Source organism: Setaria italica, chromosome II, assembly GCF_000263155.2.
Source record: "Setaria italica strain Yugu1 chromosome II, Setaria_italica_v2.0, whole genome shotgun sequence".
Taxonomy (NCBI): Eukaryota; Viridiplantae; Streptophyta; class Magnoliopsida; order Poales; family Poaceae; genus Setaria; species Setaria italica.
This window is the reverse complement of record NC_028451.1, coordinates 43,380,667-43,397,808: the sequence shown is the minus strand read 5'-3', so window position 1 is coordinate 43,397,808 and position 17,142 is coordinate 43,380,667. Positions and strand designations below refer to the sequence as shown.

Below are 17,142 nucleotides of genomic sequence, written 5' to 3'. Positions count from 1 at the left end.
GTCTGCGGGCCCCACCGAGGACAAGAGTGGCAAAAGGAGGAGAAGGGGGTGTTTGATACATCCCACTAAAATTTAGCACATGTCACATCAGATGTTTGGATGCTAATTAGGAGTATTAAACATAGGCTAATTATAAAACTAATTGCACTGATGAAGTCTAATTCGCGAGACGAATCTATTAAGCCTAATTAGTATATGATTTGACAAGGTGGTGCTACATTAACCATTTGCTAATAGATTCGTCGCACGAATTAGCACATGGTTCTGCAATTAGTTTTATAATTAGCTCATGTTTAGTCCTCCTAATTAGCATATGAACATCCGATGTGACACGGATAAAGTTTAGCACCTAGTATCCAAACACCTCGAAGTCGCTGGAGCTATTTTTTTTTTAAGCTCCCGCTACATCAAATGGCTCCCGTTAGTGGGTTTCAAGGAGCTTAAGTGAGGTCATTTTCATGTGAGGTGTTTGGCACGGTTTCTCCAAAATCAGCCGAGCAAGCGTGCGTGCGTGTGCCACTGTGCGAGACAACCAGGTCCGATCCGCCCTCGCCGAGCCGAGGACAGCAGCGGGGGCTCTCCCGGTCTCCTCCTCATTCAGATCTCGCATCCCCTCCAGATCTCGCGCCCTCTTCCATCCCATGCCCACTCTTCCTCCTCGGATCTAACCACTCCGCCCCTCTACCTCGTCTCCGCGGCCGGAGCTGAGATCCGCGGCCATGGCGGGCGCCGCGGGCGGGTTCGTCACGCGGGCCTTCGAGGCCATGCTCAAGGAGTGCGCCGCCAACCGCGGCAAGTTCGCCGCGCTCCAGCAATCCATCCAGTCGTACCTCGGTGCGTGCCCTTTCCTCGCCTCCCCTCCCGCGCATTGGGATCTCGTGGTGTCTGACGATGGAGCTGCGGTGGTCTCCGCGCGGCGCGTGTCGTTGCAGATAGCATCAAGGGCGCCACCGCGGAGGGCGCGGTCATCACGGAGGCGCTCGCGTCGGCCGGGCGCGTGCTCGAGGGACCCCAGGCCGAGCTCGTGCTGCAGCCGCTCCGCCTCGCCGTCGAGACCAAGCACGTCAAGCTCGTCGAGCCCGCGCTCGACTGCCTCCACGTAATTAATCATCATCACCGTCCCCTTTCTCCTCGTCCTTTGCTTACCTGCCTGCCTGCTTGAGGCTCTCAAAGCGGCAGATGTGTTGCATTGATGCCGAGAATCGTTGACTAGCAAAAATGCGTGCCGTTGGAGGGATCATTCGCTCTGGCACCATGTATGCTTTGGACGTTAGCAGGCTTGAACCACATTTCCTTGTCTAGGGTAGATGCTGGCATGGACCATTCCTCATTTTGCATGTGCAAAGCCAAGTCTCTGACAATTGGTTGTTTGGGCTAGAGATGATAGATAGTTGCAGGTTTATGCCATTTGACTTATTTACAATTTTGGCGAGATTGCAGACTATCGTTATGCAAAGAGGATATGTATAGTAGTATATAAAATGGAACTCAGGATAGTAAAATGAGTGCGCAATAAGAACATGTAGGTGTCCAGACATTAAGTTGATTCATCAATTATATTACAAGTTTCAATGAGATACGATGCTATGCCACCCATAATCTGGAATTCACAAACATGATGTGCAAATACGTCTATATAAGTTCTATGTTGCCAACTTGCCATCATATACATCTAGTGTATCTCTGAATTTGGGTCCTTCTTCTTTGCGTGGTAATTGTCTATACACTTATACAGATGTGAGATCTGGTGCTACCATATCTTCCCCATGATCCATCAGAAATCTATTTCCACCCCATCCTTATACTACGTGTCCAAAAGTTGGGGCAGTGCTAAATTACTTGGGATTGCATCAAGCGTGTGGATTTTATGCTAGTTGCAAAGCAGTCCAGATCAATGCACTAGTTGCCAGTCCTTTTCAACCCATTTTTTTGGACCAAGAATCAGCCTGCTATTGTATCTTTACCACTTTTTTTATGTAAAAATGCAACATTAGATGACAGATCTTAAACAATCCTTTCTGATTGAGCTGTTCAATGTTTTTTTACCAGAAACTTATTGCTTATGACCATTTAGAAGGTGATCCTGGTTTGGAAGGTGGTAAAAATTCCGCATTATTTACAGACATCCTAAACATGGTCTGTGGTTGTGTCGATAACACCTCCTCAGACAGGTATACATCACATTAAACTAAGATAATGTTCTGTCGCACTTTTGCACAAGTACTAACTTGAGTATCATCTCTGTGTTGTAGTACTGTTCTCCAAGTCTTGAAAGTGCTTCTCAATGCTGTTGCTTCAAATAGGTTTAGAGGTAATCTTTACAAGTTATTCTCATTCTCTATGTTTCCTAATATTCTGTTTATTGGGCAAGTTTAATTAACTCTGTTGTTTGTTTGAAATGCATTTGTGAGATATGATGGCATCATGCTAGGCAATGGCCAAGCTTATACATAACATTGCAAGATGCATGTATTAGTTTCGGCAAACGTTCCTTACTGTACTTTTATTTTTTTGCATCTGTTTGTGTCTTCATAAAAACCATGTACAAAAACACGGTGGAAGTCGTTAATGCATTCATATAATTTACTGCTAAAAAAAGGCAGTGAGGCCAAAATAGTTCTGCATGTAGCTATCTTACTATATTAAAGAACAATCTGAGCAGCAAATACATATTTTGAGTTTGCTTCTGTTTGTTTGGAATGCAGTTCATGGAGAACCATTGCTTGGAGTCATTAGAGTATGCTATAACATTGCTCTCAATAGGTACCTTTTATATTGCCGTCTTCTCATTTGCAGTATTTTACCCTTTAAAACATGTATGATAATTTATTCATTTGTATTTCCATAGCAAGAGCCCTGTGAACCAGGCTACCTCAAAGGCTATGTTGACCCAGATGATCAGCATTGTATTCAGGAGAATGGAATCCGAGCAGGCAAAGAATTTCCGCATATCCTCTCTTATGCATACGAAAATTATTCATTGAGGTTGTTTCCAGGTATTGATTTTACCTTTTCTTGGTTCCAGGTTTCTGTATCACCTGCAAGCTCTGCGGTTAAAGAGACACCGCCATCTAGCACAAAGGACTCTGAAAATGGGGAAATATCTACTGATAGCCAAGATGAGGAAAAAGTTACTCTTGGAGATGCATTGTCCATGAATCGGGCTTCAGAAGCACCTCCGACATCTGTTGAAGAGCTTCAGAATCTTGCAGGAGGAGCAGATATTAAGGTAGTGAAATTGGATCGTTTGTTGCTATGATGCTTCTATCAGGACTTCCCAAATGTGTCATGTATTGCATTACTCTAATACCAGTTCTTTTACAGGGGTTGGAGGCTGTTCTGGACAAGGCTGTTGAACTTGAAGATGGGAAGAAAGTGTCACGGTTTGTTAGGCTTGTTAAGTTGTGCTTAGTATATGGGATTTTTCTTGTCTTTCCAGGTGACACATCGGAAACTTGGATGTGACAGTTACTAATTGCTTTTGTCCCCCTCCTTTTCCAGTGGAATCGACCTGGACACTGTGAATATAATACAGCGTGATGCGCTGTTGCTCTTTCGGACTCTTTGCAAGGTTGGTTGGTTATATAGTGTTACTTTAATGAGAGCTAACACGAAAGTCACCCTTGCATCCTTCCTAACTTTTGCCATCCTTTCAGATGAGCATGAAAGAAGAAAGCGATGAGGTTGCTACAAAGACAAGGCTGCTGTCACTTGAACTGTTACAGGTTAGTTTACCTCTTTTGGGTTCCTAATATTTGTATTATTTGTTTGTTTTGATGTTATTTCGTAGCTATTTTCACCAGGGGCTGCTAGAAGGAGTCAGTGATGCGTTCACAAAAAATTTCCACTTCATTGATTCGGTCAAAGCATATCTTTCATACGCTCTTCTCCGAGCATCCGTCTCTTCATCTCCAGTTGTTTTTCAGGTCAAAATTGAAAATTTATCAATGTTGATTTCATCATACTTGGTGTGACAGTACTGATCGATTTTGTAACAAGTGGGCTATCATGCTAAACTGTCTTTTCTTCTTTGACAGTATGCTTGTGGAATATTTTCAGTCCTGTTGCTCCGTTTTAGAGAGAGTCTGAAGGTAAGTTTGTTATTAAGAAGATTAATATGTTTGTTGTTTTTGTTTTGTGTTGTGTTGCTTTTCACATCATTACATTCTTCGTGTTTTTTAAATACTTGTGCAGGGGGAAATTGGTGTCTTCTTTCCTCTGATAATTTTGAGGTCTCTAGATAGCTCTGATAGCCCCCTCAGCCAGAAGGCTAGTGTTCTTAGGTGATCCTCTTTTTTCTTTATGGAATCTCAGCTACATGCATAATGCATGAACAGACACGGTTTGGTCGTTCTAGATATCCTGTACATGTATAATTGATGTTATTTGACTGATTTTCCAACCAGGATGTTGGAGAAAGTTTGCAGAGATCCCCAAATGCTTGCAGATGTGTTTGTGAACTATGACTGTGATCTTGAGGGACCAAATCTTTTTGAACTCATGGTAAGCATAAGGTTTTTTTTTTGTTCACAAAGCATGGCTTCTGAATTTCTCATAGAAACCATATCTTCTTTTTTTTTCTCCTTTTGTTTGGCTTGTAACATATCTGATCATATATCTCCTATCAGGTTAGTGCACTCTCAAGAATTGCACAAGGATCTCAAATTGCTGATACTAACTCCATTGTGTCATCTCAAACAGTTTCTGTAAAAGGCTCGTCTCTCCAGGTTACTATCATTCAGATTACTTACATCTCCTTGATAATTTCTTGTTTAATGTTAGTGTGACATGAAGACTTTGAATTGCAGTGCTTGGTGAGTATTCTGAAGTCATTGGCTGATTGGGAGCAACTTCGAAGAGATTCCTCAAAGCAAGGGAGCACTGTTGAATCTCATGAAGAGGATGCTTCAAGGAGCTTGACAACCGATGAGACGAAGGGCCAAGAGGATGGCCGGAATCAGTTTGAGAGAGCCAAAGCTCACAAGTCGACAATGGAAGCTGCAGTCTCAGAGGTGTAGTGCCTGCACCTGCAGTTTTCTTAACCACTTCGCAACTGAAATCTTGCCATGTTTCTTAAACGTTTTACATCTTTTGTAGTTTAATCGTAAACCAGCAAAAGGGATCGAGTATTTATTGTCAAATAAGTTGGTTGAAAATAAGGCGTCATCTGTAGCTCAGTTTCTCAAGAACACTTCCAGCTTGGATAAGGTGATTTTAAGATTTTATTGAGTGTCTTGCTGTAACATGCAATATAATATTATTTGTCAAAAGGTGTACCTCCATCTAACCTTTATTATCTCTATGCAGGTTATGATTGGTGAATATTTGGGACAGCATGAGGAGTTTCCTCTTGCTGTGATGCATGCCTATGTTGACTCCATGCAGTTTTCAGGGTTGACGTTTGATGCTGCAATTCGTGAGTTCCTGAAAGGATTTCGCCTTCCTGGTGAGGCACAGAAGATAGATCGCATAATGGAAAAGTTTGCTGAGCGGTATGTATATATTTATAGGACTCGATGCGTTTTTTCTTCAAGATTTCCACCAGTGATCCCCAAATGCTGATATGATTATTTGCAGGTACTGTGCTGATAATCCTGGACTTTTCAAAAATGCTGATACTGCTTATGTTCTTGCTTATGCTGTTATAATGTTGAATACTGATGCACATAATCCGATGGTGTGGCCTAAGATGTCAAAATCAGATTTTGTTCGTATGAACACTGTGAGTGATGCAGAGGAATGTGCTCCGAAGGAGCTCTTGGAAGAAATTTATGATTCCATTGTCAAGGAAGAGATAAAAATGAAAGATGATTTGCATGATGCATCAAAAACTATTAAGAGACCTGAAACAGAAGAAAGAGGCCGTCTTGTCAATATCCTCAATCTAGCCCTTCCAAGACTGAAGTCAGCAAGTGATACAAAGGCAGAGAGTGAAAAGATCATCAAACAGACTCAGGCACTTTTCAAGAACCAGGGACAGAAGAAAGGTGTTTTTCATGTTGCACAGCAGGTTGAGCTTGTTAGGCCAATGCTTGAAGCTGTAGGATGGCCTTTGCTTGCAACATTTTCTGTGACCATGGAGGAAGGTGACAGTAAGCCTAGGGTTGTATCATGCATGGATGGGTTTCGAGCTGGTATCCATCTTACTCGTGTTCTTGGGATGGACACCATGCGCTATGCTTTCTTGACGTCCTTAGTGAGGTAGTTTATCCTTTGAATTTCATCATATAGTACAATTCCACTTTTTTAATATAGTAATATGAACGCACTGCCATCCTTTTCTTAATTACCCTTTTGCAGGTTTACATTTTTGCATGCTCCCAAGGAGATGCGTAGTAAAAATGTTGAGGCACTGCGGACTCTTCTTGGTCTAGCTGACACAGATATGGATGCTTTACAAGATACTTGGAATGCTGTTTTAGAATGTGTTTCGAGACTTGAATATATCACTTCAAACCCTTCAATTTCTGCATCTGTAATGGTGGGATCAAATCAAATATCAAGGGATTCTGTAGTCCAATCATTGAAAGAGTTGGCTGGGAAGCCTGCTGAACAAATCTTTGTAAACAGTGTAAAACTGCCAAGTGATTCAATTGTTGAATTCTTCACTGCCCTTTGCGGTGTTTCTGCTGAAGAGCTGAAACAAACACCTGCTCGTGTTTTTAGCTTGCAAAAGCTTGTTGAGATAAGCTACTATAACATGGCTCGTATACGTCTGGTATGCCCTGGCTCTCGTTTGCGCTGTGCCATCCATTTCACTCTATTTTTCTTAAGACTATTAATATGAAGTGATAAATAGTGGGTTTAAACATGCAATCTGCCCTAGCCAGCAATAACTAACCATTTGCACATGGAAATGTAGGTGTGGGCTAGAATATGGTCTGTGTTGGCTCAGCATTTTATTGCTGCTGGAAGCCACCAGGAGGAGAAAGTTGCTATGTATGCCATCGACTCGCTAAGACAGCTTGGTATGAAGTACTTGGAGCGTGCAGAACTAAACAACTTCACATTTCAAAGTGACATACTGAAGCCTTTTGTCATTTTAATGAGGAATAGCCACAACTCAAAAATCCGTGGTCTAATTGTTGATTGCATTGTTCAGGTATGTCCTGATGCATGGAATTTAAGCCTCAATCAAATATGATGATCTGGTGTTTCTTATCAAATAATGTTATATGTAAAAACTTTGCTTGATGAACATGTAGTTGATCAAGTCAAAAGTTGGCAGCATAAAGTCAGGTTGGCGTTGCGTATTCATGATATTCACTGCAGCGGCTGATGACGAGGATGAATCAATTGTTGAGAGTGCTTTTGAAAACGTAGAACAAGGTAAATAAGGAATTTATACAGCTGGCTCATAAAGTGCCTTACCCAGCTTATATCCTAGCAATATTGAAATTTTATTGTCTGACTTTGTCATTTAAATGATGTTTTGCAGTTATCTTGGAACATTTTGATCAAGTTGTTGGTGATTGCTTCATGGATTGTGTCAACTGTCTTATTGGTTTTGCAAATAACAAATGCACTCCTCGAATTAGTTTGAAGGCTATTGCTCTCCTACGTATATGTGAAGATCGTTTGGCAGAGGTGGGGATTGTCAATACCCTTTACTTGTATATTAAGTTGTCTGCATCCACTTTTTGTTGATGTTGTCCTTCTCGTTGCTCTCTTATTCATGGGAATTGGGACTGCCTTCTTGTTTGCCTCATTCATCTCTTCATCATACAGGGGTTCATTCCAGGTGGTGCTGTTAAACCTATTGATGTTGTTCCAGAAGCCAATTTTGATGTGACTGAGCACTACTGGTTTCCAATGCTCGCTGGCTTGTCTGATTTGACTTTGGACTCTAGACCAGAAGTCAGACATTGCGCACTTGAAGTGTTGTTTGATTTGCTGAATGAGAGAGGACATAAGTTCTCTTCTCCCTTCTGGGAGAGTATTTTCCATCGTGTTCTGTTTCCTATATTTGATCATGTAAGGCATGCTGGAAGAGATGGGCTTTCGTCTGGCGATGATTGGCTTCGTGATACTAGCATTCATTCGCTGCAGTTAATCTGCAACCTTTTCAATACTTTCTATAAGGTATGTATGCTATCCTTCCTTTCTGACTCTAGTTGCTTCAGGGACATCCTTTGTGTAATTCAGAACATCAGTTTGCTGAATTGTTGATCCCTCCTACATTTCACAGACATTTTATATTTCATTTAAGCTGCCCATAGAACAAGAGATCCAATTGAAACTTGTTTGATTGGTCACCACCTGATTCTGGCATTTACAGGAGGTATCCTTTATGCTTCCACCTCTTCTGAGCTTGCTGCTTGAGTGTGCCAAGAAAACAGACCAAACTGTTGTTTCAATTGCTCTTGGTGCTTTAGTTCATCTGATAGAGGTTGGTGGTCACCAGTTCAGCGATGGTGACTGGGAAACATTACTAAAGAGTATTAGGTACTTTCTTAAATTTTATTCCTACCAAAGTTAGTATTTACGTATCATTATTTATTTATGTATTATTGTCACTTGTCAGGGATGCATCATACACAACTCAGCCCCTCGAACTGCTCAATTCATTAGGATTTCAGAAGTCAAACAACCAGCAGGTACTTTCAAGAGAAGCAGAGAGCAACTCACATGGTGATAGTTACAATGGCACCAGGGGAGAAGTCTCCATAAGCAATAATGGTGAATATAGTCATCCAGAAGCAAATCCACAAACTAGCCTGGATAATTCGGAAGGTATCCTGATATGAGGTGTTCCTCTAGTTGTTTTTATGCACTAAATTCGATATGGACTGCAACATGAAAAGATCTACACAATTTATGTATTCATCTAGGTTCGCCATCACCATCAGGGAGAACACAACCTGCTGTTTCCCCACGTGGCCAAAGCATAGGGCAAAGAATTATGGGCAACATGATGGATAATCTTTTGGTCAGAAGTCTTACATCCAAATCAAAAGGCCGGTCTGATGATATTGCTCCACCCTCACCTGTGAAGGTATACGCATGCATTTTCCCCAACACAATTTGATAGGTCATAGGTGCTTGCAGCTTGGTGTATCTGTGCATAACTAATTATTTAACCACACATTCTCATAAAAGAACTATTTATCAATAACTTTCATTTAGTATTGTCAAATTTTGTTTTGGTCCATCTCACGAAAGATGCTGGTTATTTTGTTATAGCTTGCATGTTAACTTCGGCACCTGAGTCCATTTGGGGTTGTGACTTGTGATTTTGTGAACAAGGGATGCATTGCATGAACTCATAAGTAATATGGTAACATGTATAGTTAATAAAATTCTATTTATGCATCCCTACTACTGTGAGCCTGTGACAGCTGATGGTATGTGTTACCATTAGTAGTCAATTTGTTATGTCAAATAAGTTGTTAGATTTCCTGAACTTTCTGCTATTCTGCTTGTTGTCCAAAAAATTTGGCCGTTGTTGAAGCTTGGCTCATTTGAGCTAGTTTTAGCCTGTTCTAACCCTTCATATTTGGTAGCTCATGTGGCATCCAAAGTAGCTATGAACACTGGAACTCAAGTGTTTTGGCATTGATACCATGAGTATGCAAGTATGGAAGTACTGATATTTCTCCTTTGGCTATGTACTTACGTGTTGATCTAGGCACCTGATGATGAGGCTGACAAGGCTGAAGAGGAAGAGAGCCCTATGATGGAAACTGTCAGGAGCAAATGTATCACCCAGTTACTGCTGCTTGGGGCAATTGACAGCATACAGGTATGCAGTTTCCGCTGTATATGTGGTCTTAGATCTGAATCCATCCATTTTCTCACTGACATGTGGGTCTGGACGACTGGACCCAGTCTGTGACGCAATTAGGAGCTCACAAATTTCTAGTGGCAAATAAAGAATTCGTAACACCTAATATATCAGCCCTTTCTTGGGTAACTGGGTTGATACACTGTGACTGATTGCTGATGGAACATTGCAGAAGAGATATTGGAGTAGGCTAAAAGCCACACAGCAGATAGCAATAATGGATATCTTGTTCTCACTCTTAGAATTTGCTTCTTCGTATAACTCTCCTTCAAATCTTCGAACGAGGATGCACCATATACCACCAGAAAGGTAAGGCTTGAAGGCCAATGCTTTTTTTCCTTTTGCTGATCTAGGCATCAGTTTCTTAACATTTTAATTTTGTGTAGGCCTCCACTGAATCTTCTTCGGCAAGAACTAGTTGGAACTGCTATTTATTTAGACATCCTCCACAAATCAACAGTGGAGCAGGAAGAAAAGGACTCGACTGAGGAAACAAATGGTTTTAGTGCCGAATCTGGTGAGCAGGAAAAGATCAAGAACCTAGCAGAAGGGAAGCTGGTTTCCTTTTGCGGGCAGATTTTGAAAGAGGCGTCTGATCTCCAGCCTAGCACTGGTGAGGCTGCCAGTGCAGACATACATCGTGTGTTGGACCTACGAGCGCCTGTTATTGTCAAGGTATAATATATCTGGATTCTGGGAGCTTTGTCTTAGAACTTTTGAGATTCTCATCTATATTTTGAGGTAATTTGTTTATGCTCTGACATGAAATTTTGTTTGCATTTCAGGTTTTGAAAGGAATGTGCATCATGGATGCTCAGATATTCAAAAGGCACCTGAAAGAGTTCTATCCATTGATTACTAAACTTATCTGTTGCGATCAGGTATGTACTTTCCCTGACATGCGGTTTGGTCTCAAGGTATCAATAATGAAACATATGAAGTTCTAGAGCTTTAACTTGTGGTTATGCCTCAGATGGATGTTCGTGGAGCGCTTGGCGATCTCTTCAGCAAACAACTTACTCCACTTATGCCCTGAAGCACAGCTCTAGTTCTTCTATTGCATATATCTCTTGTTGTTCATCATTGGCATTTTTGTGCAAGCATGGAGCACTGGTAGGGAGCTTGACATCCTTAAGGCACATGTCTGGCGCAACAGCCTACTCCCTAGGCATGAGCTTGGTTAGTGGGAAACCGCAAGTCCGAAAGCCACACTTTTTTGGATGATGGAAGGGGGAAGTAGGCTTGCCTGTTGCGCACGCCATGTTTTTCCTTGTGACTTATTGTACTTTTGGGCTATTTATCTATTCCCGGGTGGGGATGATGCTTCTATACGCACATTACACAGTAGGATAGTGCCGGCGATATGTACACATTGTTCAGGACAGTGTACTTGAGGCCTGTTGTTATTATATGGCAAATAGTAGATTATGCGTGGTAGAGTCTCCTTTTTGTGCAACTAATAAATCTGAGATCCTGAGTAGTATGAGCCTTATCTGACTCTGGTTACGTTCCGCGTTGGCAAATTGCTGCTGCCCTCCCAAGTTGCTGTGATGTTAGCACGATAGTGCATTTTATGATTTTATCTGTTGGTATTATTCTCTTGACCCTATTGGTGGTTGTCTTGTTTGATGTTGTGCGTTAGTGTATTAGTTGCTGACAATGCAGATATTAAGTTTGCATCTTCCGATCATTCATTTGTTGCCCAATGCAGCTGCATTGTTGATTTGTTTTCATCATTTTCAATCAGCTGCCGAGACAGTTGGATCCAGCCTCTTGGCAGCTAATGCTACTTTGTACACTCGATATGACCAGCCCAAGTTCCCAACTACCCAAAAAGTGCTTAATCATTTTAAGGCAAAATGGAAACTGGACATCGAAGGGTGGTGACCTTGTGCCCTTGTCCAGTCGGTCAACCTCTAAAAAGGACGACATAGTGAGCAGTTTTGCACAAAGCCGTGGTTCCAGGTCAAAGGTCACTGTCGGAAATATGTCCACAGTGTTTGCAAAGTCGTGCAGCTATAGGAAATAAAATACTCATGGTACTAACCGTGACCTTTTCTGGTCACATCATTTTCTGGTCGAGAACCACAAAAAGGTAGTGAGATTGCATGGCACGTCTCCAAACATGGCGTTACATGATGTTACAGTCCCACGAAGGAGGACGCGTGATCCTTCTCCCTGAAACTACGTTGTCTTTTTCGCGTGGAGAAGAACATAGGTGTCTAAACAGCACATTACAAGGAAAATAGCAATTGTCGCTTAAGAAGAAAATCTTGGTGGTAAAAGCGTACGCTCACTTCCTTCCTTATAATGTTGCATCAGTTATTGCTACATATACAGTATAAATGAGAATTCGAGAAGAACACCTAACATTTGGTGATGTTTCGCTCGGATGAGTTTGCAAAGAAATTCGTAGACTTCCGCACGGCACAATTGAACCGTGTGGACCTAACTTTTCCCTATAAAAAACAGTTTGACGGGCCCATGCCCATGAGATAGGAGGGGAACAGCCGGGAAAAACCCGAAGTTTGGCCCACGAGCGGTTACTGGCCGGACAGGTCGTTCGGCGCGTGCGCACGTTCACGGTTCACCCGCCGCCTCCCCCTTCGCAAGACAGCAAAGAGGAGTCGCCATCGCCCCACCCCATCTAGTCGGCGTGGGGGCGGTGCTGCGTCTGCGCGCTCCCTCTACCGTTCGACAGGACTCCTCGTCGCCGCCTCACTACTCCAATCTCCATCTCGCCATTGCCGGCGCAAGCAAAGGAGCGGAGCGTGATGGCGGGGCGCTACGACAGCAACCCCTTCGAGGAGGAGGACGTGAACCCTTTCTCGGTACGCGCGCCCGATCCTCCTCCACTTCCCCTGGCCGTCGCGATCCCGCCATTGCCCTGGCGCAGATCTAGTTTCCCTATTTGGCATCATGTTTGCTCCGGGCGCTCGCTACTTCGGTCCAGTTTGGATCTGGGAGGGGCGCAGATCTGACCACGGCCCGGCGATGGAAGAATCAACAGATTTTTTTCCTTTTTATTTATTTTTCTCGACACTTTGCCGTCACCGGCGCTGCTCGGGGAATTCGTGCTGCTCGGATGATGCATTGGTGCCCGAAACCTCTTGTATGCGCGTGAGATTGAAGTATTTTTTGTCGGTTGCTTGGTAGGAACAAGCGCGCGGCAAGGCTGGCGGGCAGTCCAACTTCGGCGGCGGCGCGTTCTACATGCCGGTGAGTTGTTCTGTTCTTATGAGTCGTGGCGTCCGTGGAATGTCACAGGAGTTGGGGGGTTAATGTTGCTTGCCTGCTCACTGCTGCGTGATTTCTGCTGGAATGTAGAACCCCAGAAACGTGCCTCCCGCGTCCAATTCACGCCTTTCACCGCTTCCTCCTGAACCGGCAGACTTCAGTGCCACAGTGGATATACCACTTGACTCATCGAAGGTGGGTGTGAATGTGCATTTGGTTCTTCTCAGCTGCAAAATGCGGCTGTAACAAGTGCTCTTAGAAGTAAATGCTGTTTGGTGCCTAGCTCGTGTGACTGGTTGGGTTAACATGTGCTTCCTGGATCCTCCAGGACCTTAAGAGAAGGGAGAAGGAGCTGCAAGCAAGGGAAGCGGAATTGAACAAGAGGGAGAAGGTATGCTGCACATATATCTATCTACAGTGATGCTTTTCATTTTGACGAAAGGCAACACAGCCATAATTCCTTCTTAAGCTCGAGATGATTGGTTTAATGTTTCATTCCAAGCATGAAGAATTTCTTGCTAGGCTTAAATGCGAAGTAGAATTCATTAGTTATTTCTCTTCTAGACTGCACTCTGTAGCTGCAAAGTGTATTTTTGTGCTGTACTCTAATATATTTGCAGGATCCTCTGAAATTTCTGAAGTTTCTGAGTCTTTGCTATCTCTGTTATACTGTCCAGGAACTAAAGAGGAGAGAGGAGGCTGCAGCACGAGGTAAATGCTCGTTGCTTTACATCAATACTTTAGAAGAAACATTGTATCTTCATAGTATTTTTTCCCTGTTTGCTAGAGAAGCAAGGCACATGATAACCCAATGTTGGCATGTTAGGAATATGGCATATTATATCTGAAAGAATAACACAGTGCTAAGTGCTAATGCTATATACTTTTTGTAAAAACATATACTTCTACTGGTTTGTTAACACAAGGATAGATCTCATGCCAAAGCTGCAGATTTGTCGTTTATGATTATTTTTATCAGTTGCAAAACTAGAGTGTAACTAATTGTCTTAAAGGAAAAGGGTAATGTGGTCATGACACCACATGTGGTTATGTATAACAAGTATGGCTACTGCGCATGAGAAGCTTTGGGCAGCTTTCATATATTCGTTGACTTTTTTCTCTCAACGGGCTGTTGGCATGAAGATTATTGTGATCCATGTTTTTACATAAAGTTTATGTTTCCTTATTTTGTTTGGCAGCTGGCATTGTCATTGAAGAGAAAAACTGGCCTCCTTTTCTGCCACTCATCCATCATGATATCACCAATGAGATACCGAGTCACCTTCAAAGAATGCAATATGTTGCCTTTGCATCTTTTCTTGGTATGCATCTTCTGAATGTTAAACTCCTGAAATAGTTCACTTGGGTGAAGAATATCCTCCTTTATTTAATGGTGCAGTGGGCATGCATTCCACCCATATATTTAACTTCTTTGAGGTCTGCATTGGTTTGTTCCAACCTTTGAATCATGACCCCTGCATTCCTGCAGTGATTTTGGTCAAATGGGTTTTGCATCAGAAATCAAATATGTTGGTAGATATATTTCTTATTTTATAGCTAGAGCACAAGGGTGATTAAATTAATATGGTTGTATATCGCTGTATCGTCTGTACATGTTAATGGGGTTTCTAAAACATAGGTAGAAGTTTTTGAGATCTTAATGGTATTAAAAAGGTGTGCTTTATTTGAAGTTATATGGAGAGCCGAATAGCATTTAAAAATCTGCATATTTTCATAGGCACAAATGGAAGGATGAGCAATATTATAGTATTTTGCATACGTGAAGCATTTTATTTTCAGCAATACAAATTGTTGAAGCTTTATTTGGTATTGAATAGGGTTGGTTTGCTGCCTCTTCTGGAATGTCATAGCAGTTACTACAGCTTGGATCAAGGGGGAAGGTATACTGGATCCTTTTGGTGTGACCTGTGGTTCTATCAAATTTGTTAATCATACTCTTTTTAAAATATCGAATCTATTTTCAGGTGTTAAGATCTGGTTGTTGGCAGTGATCTACTTCATATCTGGTGTTCCTGGTGCATATGTTTTATGGTATCGCCCTCTGTATAATGCCATGAGGTAATTTATTTGAAATATCATTGCATTGACGCTTTTTGAAATATCATTGCATTGGCGCTTTTTTTTTCTCGAACACGTAGGAGAACTGCGTATCATTATATTAAGAAGAAAAACGAGTGGGTCTAGAAACCCCATACAACCCCCCCCCCCCCCCCCAAACACGCACACACTCACACTCCCTATTACATCTTACGGGAAAATCTGTTTAAAATGTCAAAGGCTTGACCCAAGACCACTAAAAGAACTCACGCATTGGCCGGCACTAGAGCAAGGAGATTGGATATTCCGCAGGCTCCGGCCAAACTGTAAAGGCGAAGTTCATCTTTCACAAAAACCAGAACCTCATTTAGATTCGGTTGGATCCCATCAAACACACAACGGTTACGGTGTTTCCATATGGACCAAGCCCCCAGAATGATGATAGAGTTGAGACCATTTTTAGCCTGATCCCCAGTTCCATTGTTCGTGCTTGTCCACCATTCATCAAAGGAGTTGTTGTCAGGCTGCATTGATGCATTGTTTTGTGTATCTCTACCATCAGGGTTTTTTTTTTGTGTGTGTGTGTGGATAGGTAACATTTGCTGGAAACTTGTTTTGTAGGACTGATAGCGCATTGAAGTTTGGGTTGTTCTTCTTGCTTTACTTGGTAAGTTTTACAAGTCACTTACTGAAGCATCCGTGATTGTATTCATCTAGTTCATTAATTTTAAATGCAAATTTATATAATGCTTGAATTTCCTGTGATTACAGTTCCACATTCTTTTCTGCGTGTTCTCTGCTGTGGCTCCTCCTGTTGTATTTGAGGGAAAATCATTGGCGTAAGTTTCTTGCCTGTATTTTCCTGTCTAGAAAACTGTGAATACTGAAAGCTTGCATCTTCTGTAAACTTGCATCAATGCAAATGTTTTTTGCTATGATTATCAATGACATGATCTGTTTATTGTGCACATTTTGATGTACCTATAAAGTAACATTCGCATCAGGATACAGTTTAGTTGGCCGTTGGGCATTATTATTGAACAAAGCTCCACGGCCCCATTCCACCTTGTTGGACAACCCCATCGCTTCACCAAGATAAAAACATGAAAAGTTTTACTAATTTGGGCAATGGCATTACAAGATCTACAGTGCTAGATAACTGAGCTATATGTAGTTGCTTGACAAATCCTTGGCATGAACTAACTTCTGTTTTATGTTCTTGCAGAGGGATTTTGCCAGCAATTGATCTTATCAGCGTGAATGCTTTGGTTGGGGTAAGGGCAGGACCTTTGTGTTTGCTAATTACATTTCCCACGAGATATGTAGCTTTGAAAATTTTGCTTAAATTTATTCCGTCCTATCCCTGATGCAAAGTATAATTCTCCACTTTGGCTAGTAAGAGAGTAATCAATATGATTGTTCTGCAGATCTTCTACTTTGTTGGATTTGGATTGTTCTGTCTCGAGTCATTGCTCAGCATCTGGGTCATTCAGGTCAGTGTTCTATAAGCAACCAATCTGATTTTCCAGAATTAAATTAATGTGAACTAGCTGAGCCATTTTGGATTTTATGAGTGCAGCAAGTGTACATGTACTTCCGAGGCAGTGGAAAGGCTGCAGAGATGAAGCGTGATGCGACAAGGGGTGCCATGAGAGCCGCATTTTAAGTGTGGCATGGTACATTTCAGATGATAGTCCCAAGCGTATACTTACCCGTGGATAGGTTGTGCTACAAATGAAAGTATATGTTTCCTCCTTGACTATGATGCCAAAACTATCAGTAGGTTATCGTGGTGTGACTCGCCATCTACTTTTTTTGACCTATATAGAGAATGTGCAGCTTTTATAGCGTTACTTCATCCATTTCCTTTTTGTTCCTAATCGCAATGTGGGAGTGCAGCATTATCTTTAACTTGTTGTACAGTACTATCGTTAACTATTTGTACTTTGCTGTAAGAATAAACATTGGCAAAAGCATTTGGAAGTGCGAAATAGCAAACCGATCAAATAGGGCCAGCCAACCAATAATGGTTTGGCGTCTCTCCATCTAAATCTCTAGGGACT

The 17,142-nt window shown here is 42.0% G+C and overlaps 2 protein-coding genes across 2 annotated transcripts; both read left to right on the top strand.

Moving 5' to 3' along the window:
• Nucleotides 1-502: 502 nt before the first annotated feature.
• On the top strand, nucleotides 503-11,364 carry LOC101760227 (brefeldin A-inhibited guanine nucleotide-exchange protein 5). Its single transcript, XM_004957985.4, has 32 exons — nucleotides 503-834; nucleotides 933-1,099; nucleotides 2,050-2,171; nucleotides 2,253-2,311; nucleotides 2,706-2,763; nucleotides 2,849-2,933; nucleotides 3,026-3,229; nucleotides 3,325-3,383; nucleotides 3,502-3,571; nucleotides 3,657-3,725; nucleotides 3,804-3,926; nucleotides 4,038-4,091; nucleotides 4,195-4,283; nucleotides 4,407-4,503; nucleotides 4,629-4,727; nucleotides 4,809-5,012; nucleotides 5,098-5,208; nucleotides 5,308-5,492; nucleotides 5,578-6,201; nucleotides 6,301-6,718; nucleotides 6,863-7,102; nucleotides 7,206-7,329; nucleotides 7,439-7,587; nucleotides 7,729-8,082; nucleotides 8,279-8,445; nucleotides 8,525-8,733; nucleotides 8,832-8,995; nucleotides 9,629-9,742; nucleotides 9,957-10,093; nucleotides 10,171-10,459; nucleotides 10,570-10,665; nucleotides 10,758-11,364. Exons 1-32 carry the CDS (start codon nucleotides 720-722, stop codon nucleotides 10,818-10,820), a joined length of 5,118 nt encoding a protein of 1,705 aa, XP_004958042.1. The 5' UTR covers nucleotides 503-719; the 3' UTR covers nucleotides 10,821-11,364.
• A 977-nt stretch (nucleotides 11,365-12,341) lies between these two features.
• On the top strand, nucleotides 12,342-17,070 carry LOC101759539 (secretory carrier-associated membrane protein 1). The gene is made up of 13 exons (XM_004957984.4): nucleotides 12,342-12,615; nucleotides 12,941-13,003; nucleotides 13,112-13,216; nucleotides 13,350-13,412; nucleotides 13,699-13,732; nucleotides 14,221-14,343; nucleotides 14,860-14,922; nucleotides 15,007-15,100; nucleotides 15,701-15,746; nucleotides 15,851-15,918; nucleotides 16,305-16,353; nucleotides 16,507-16,572; nucleotides 16,659-17,070. The coding sequence occupies exons 1-13, from the start codon at nucleotides 12,559-12,561 to the stop codon at nucleotides 16,743-16,745; spliced, it is 918 nt and encodes a 305-aa protein (XP_004958041.1). The 5' UTR covers nucleotides 12,342-12,558; the 3' UTR covers nucleotides 16,746-17,070.
• Nucleotides 17,071-17,142: the final 72 nt, after the last annotated feature.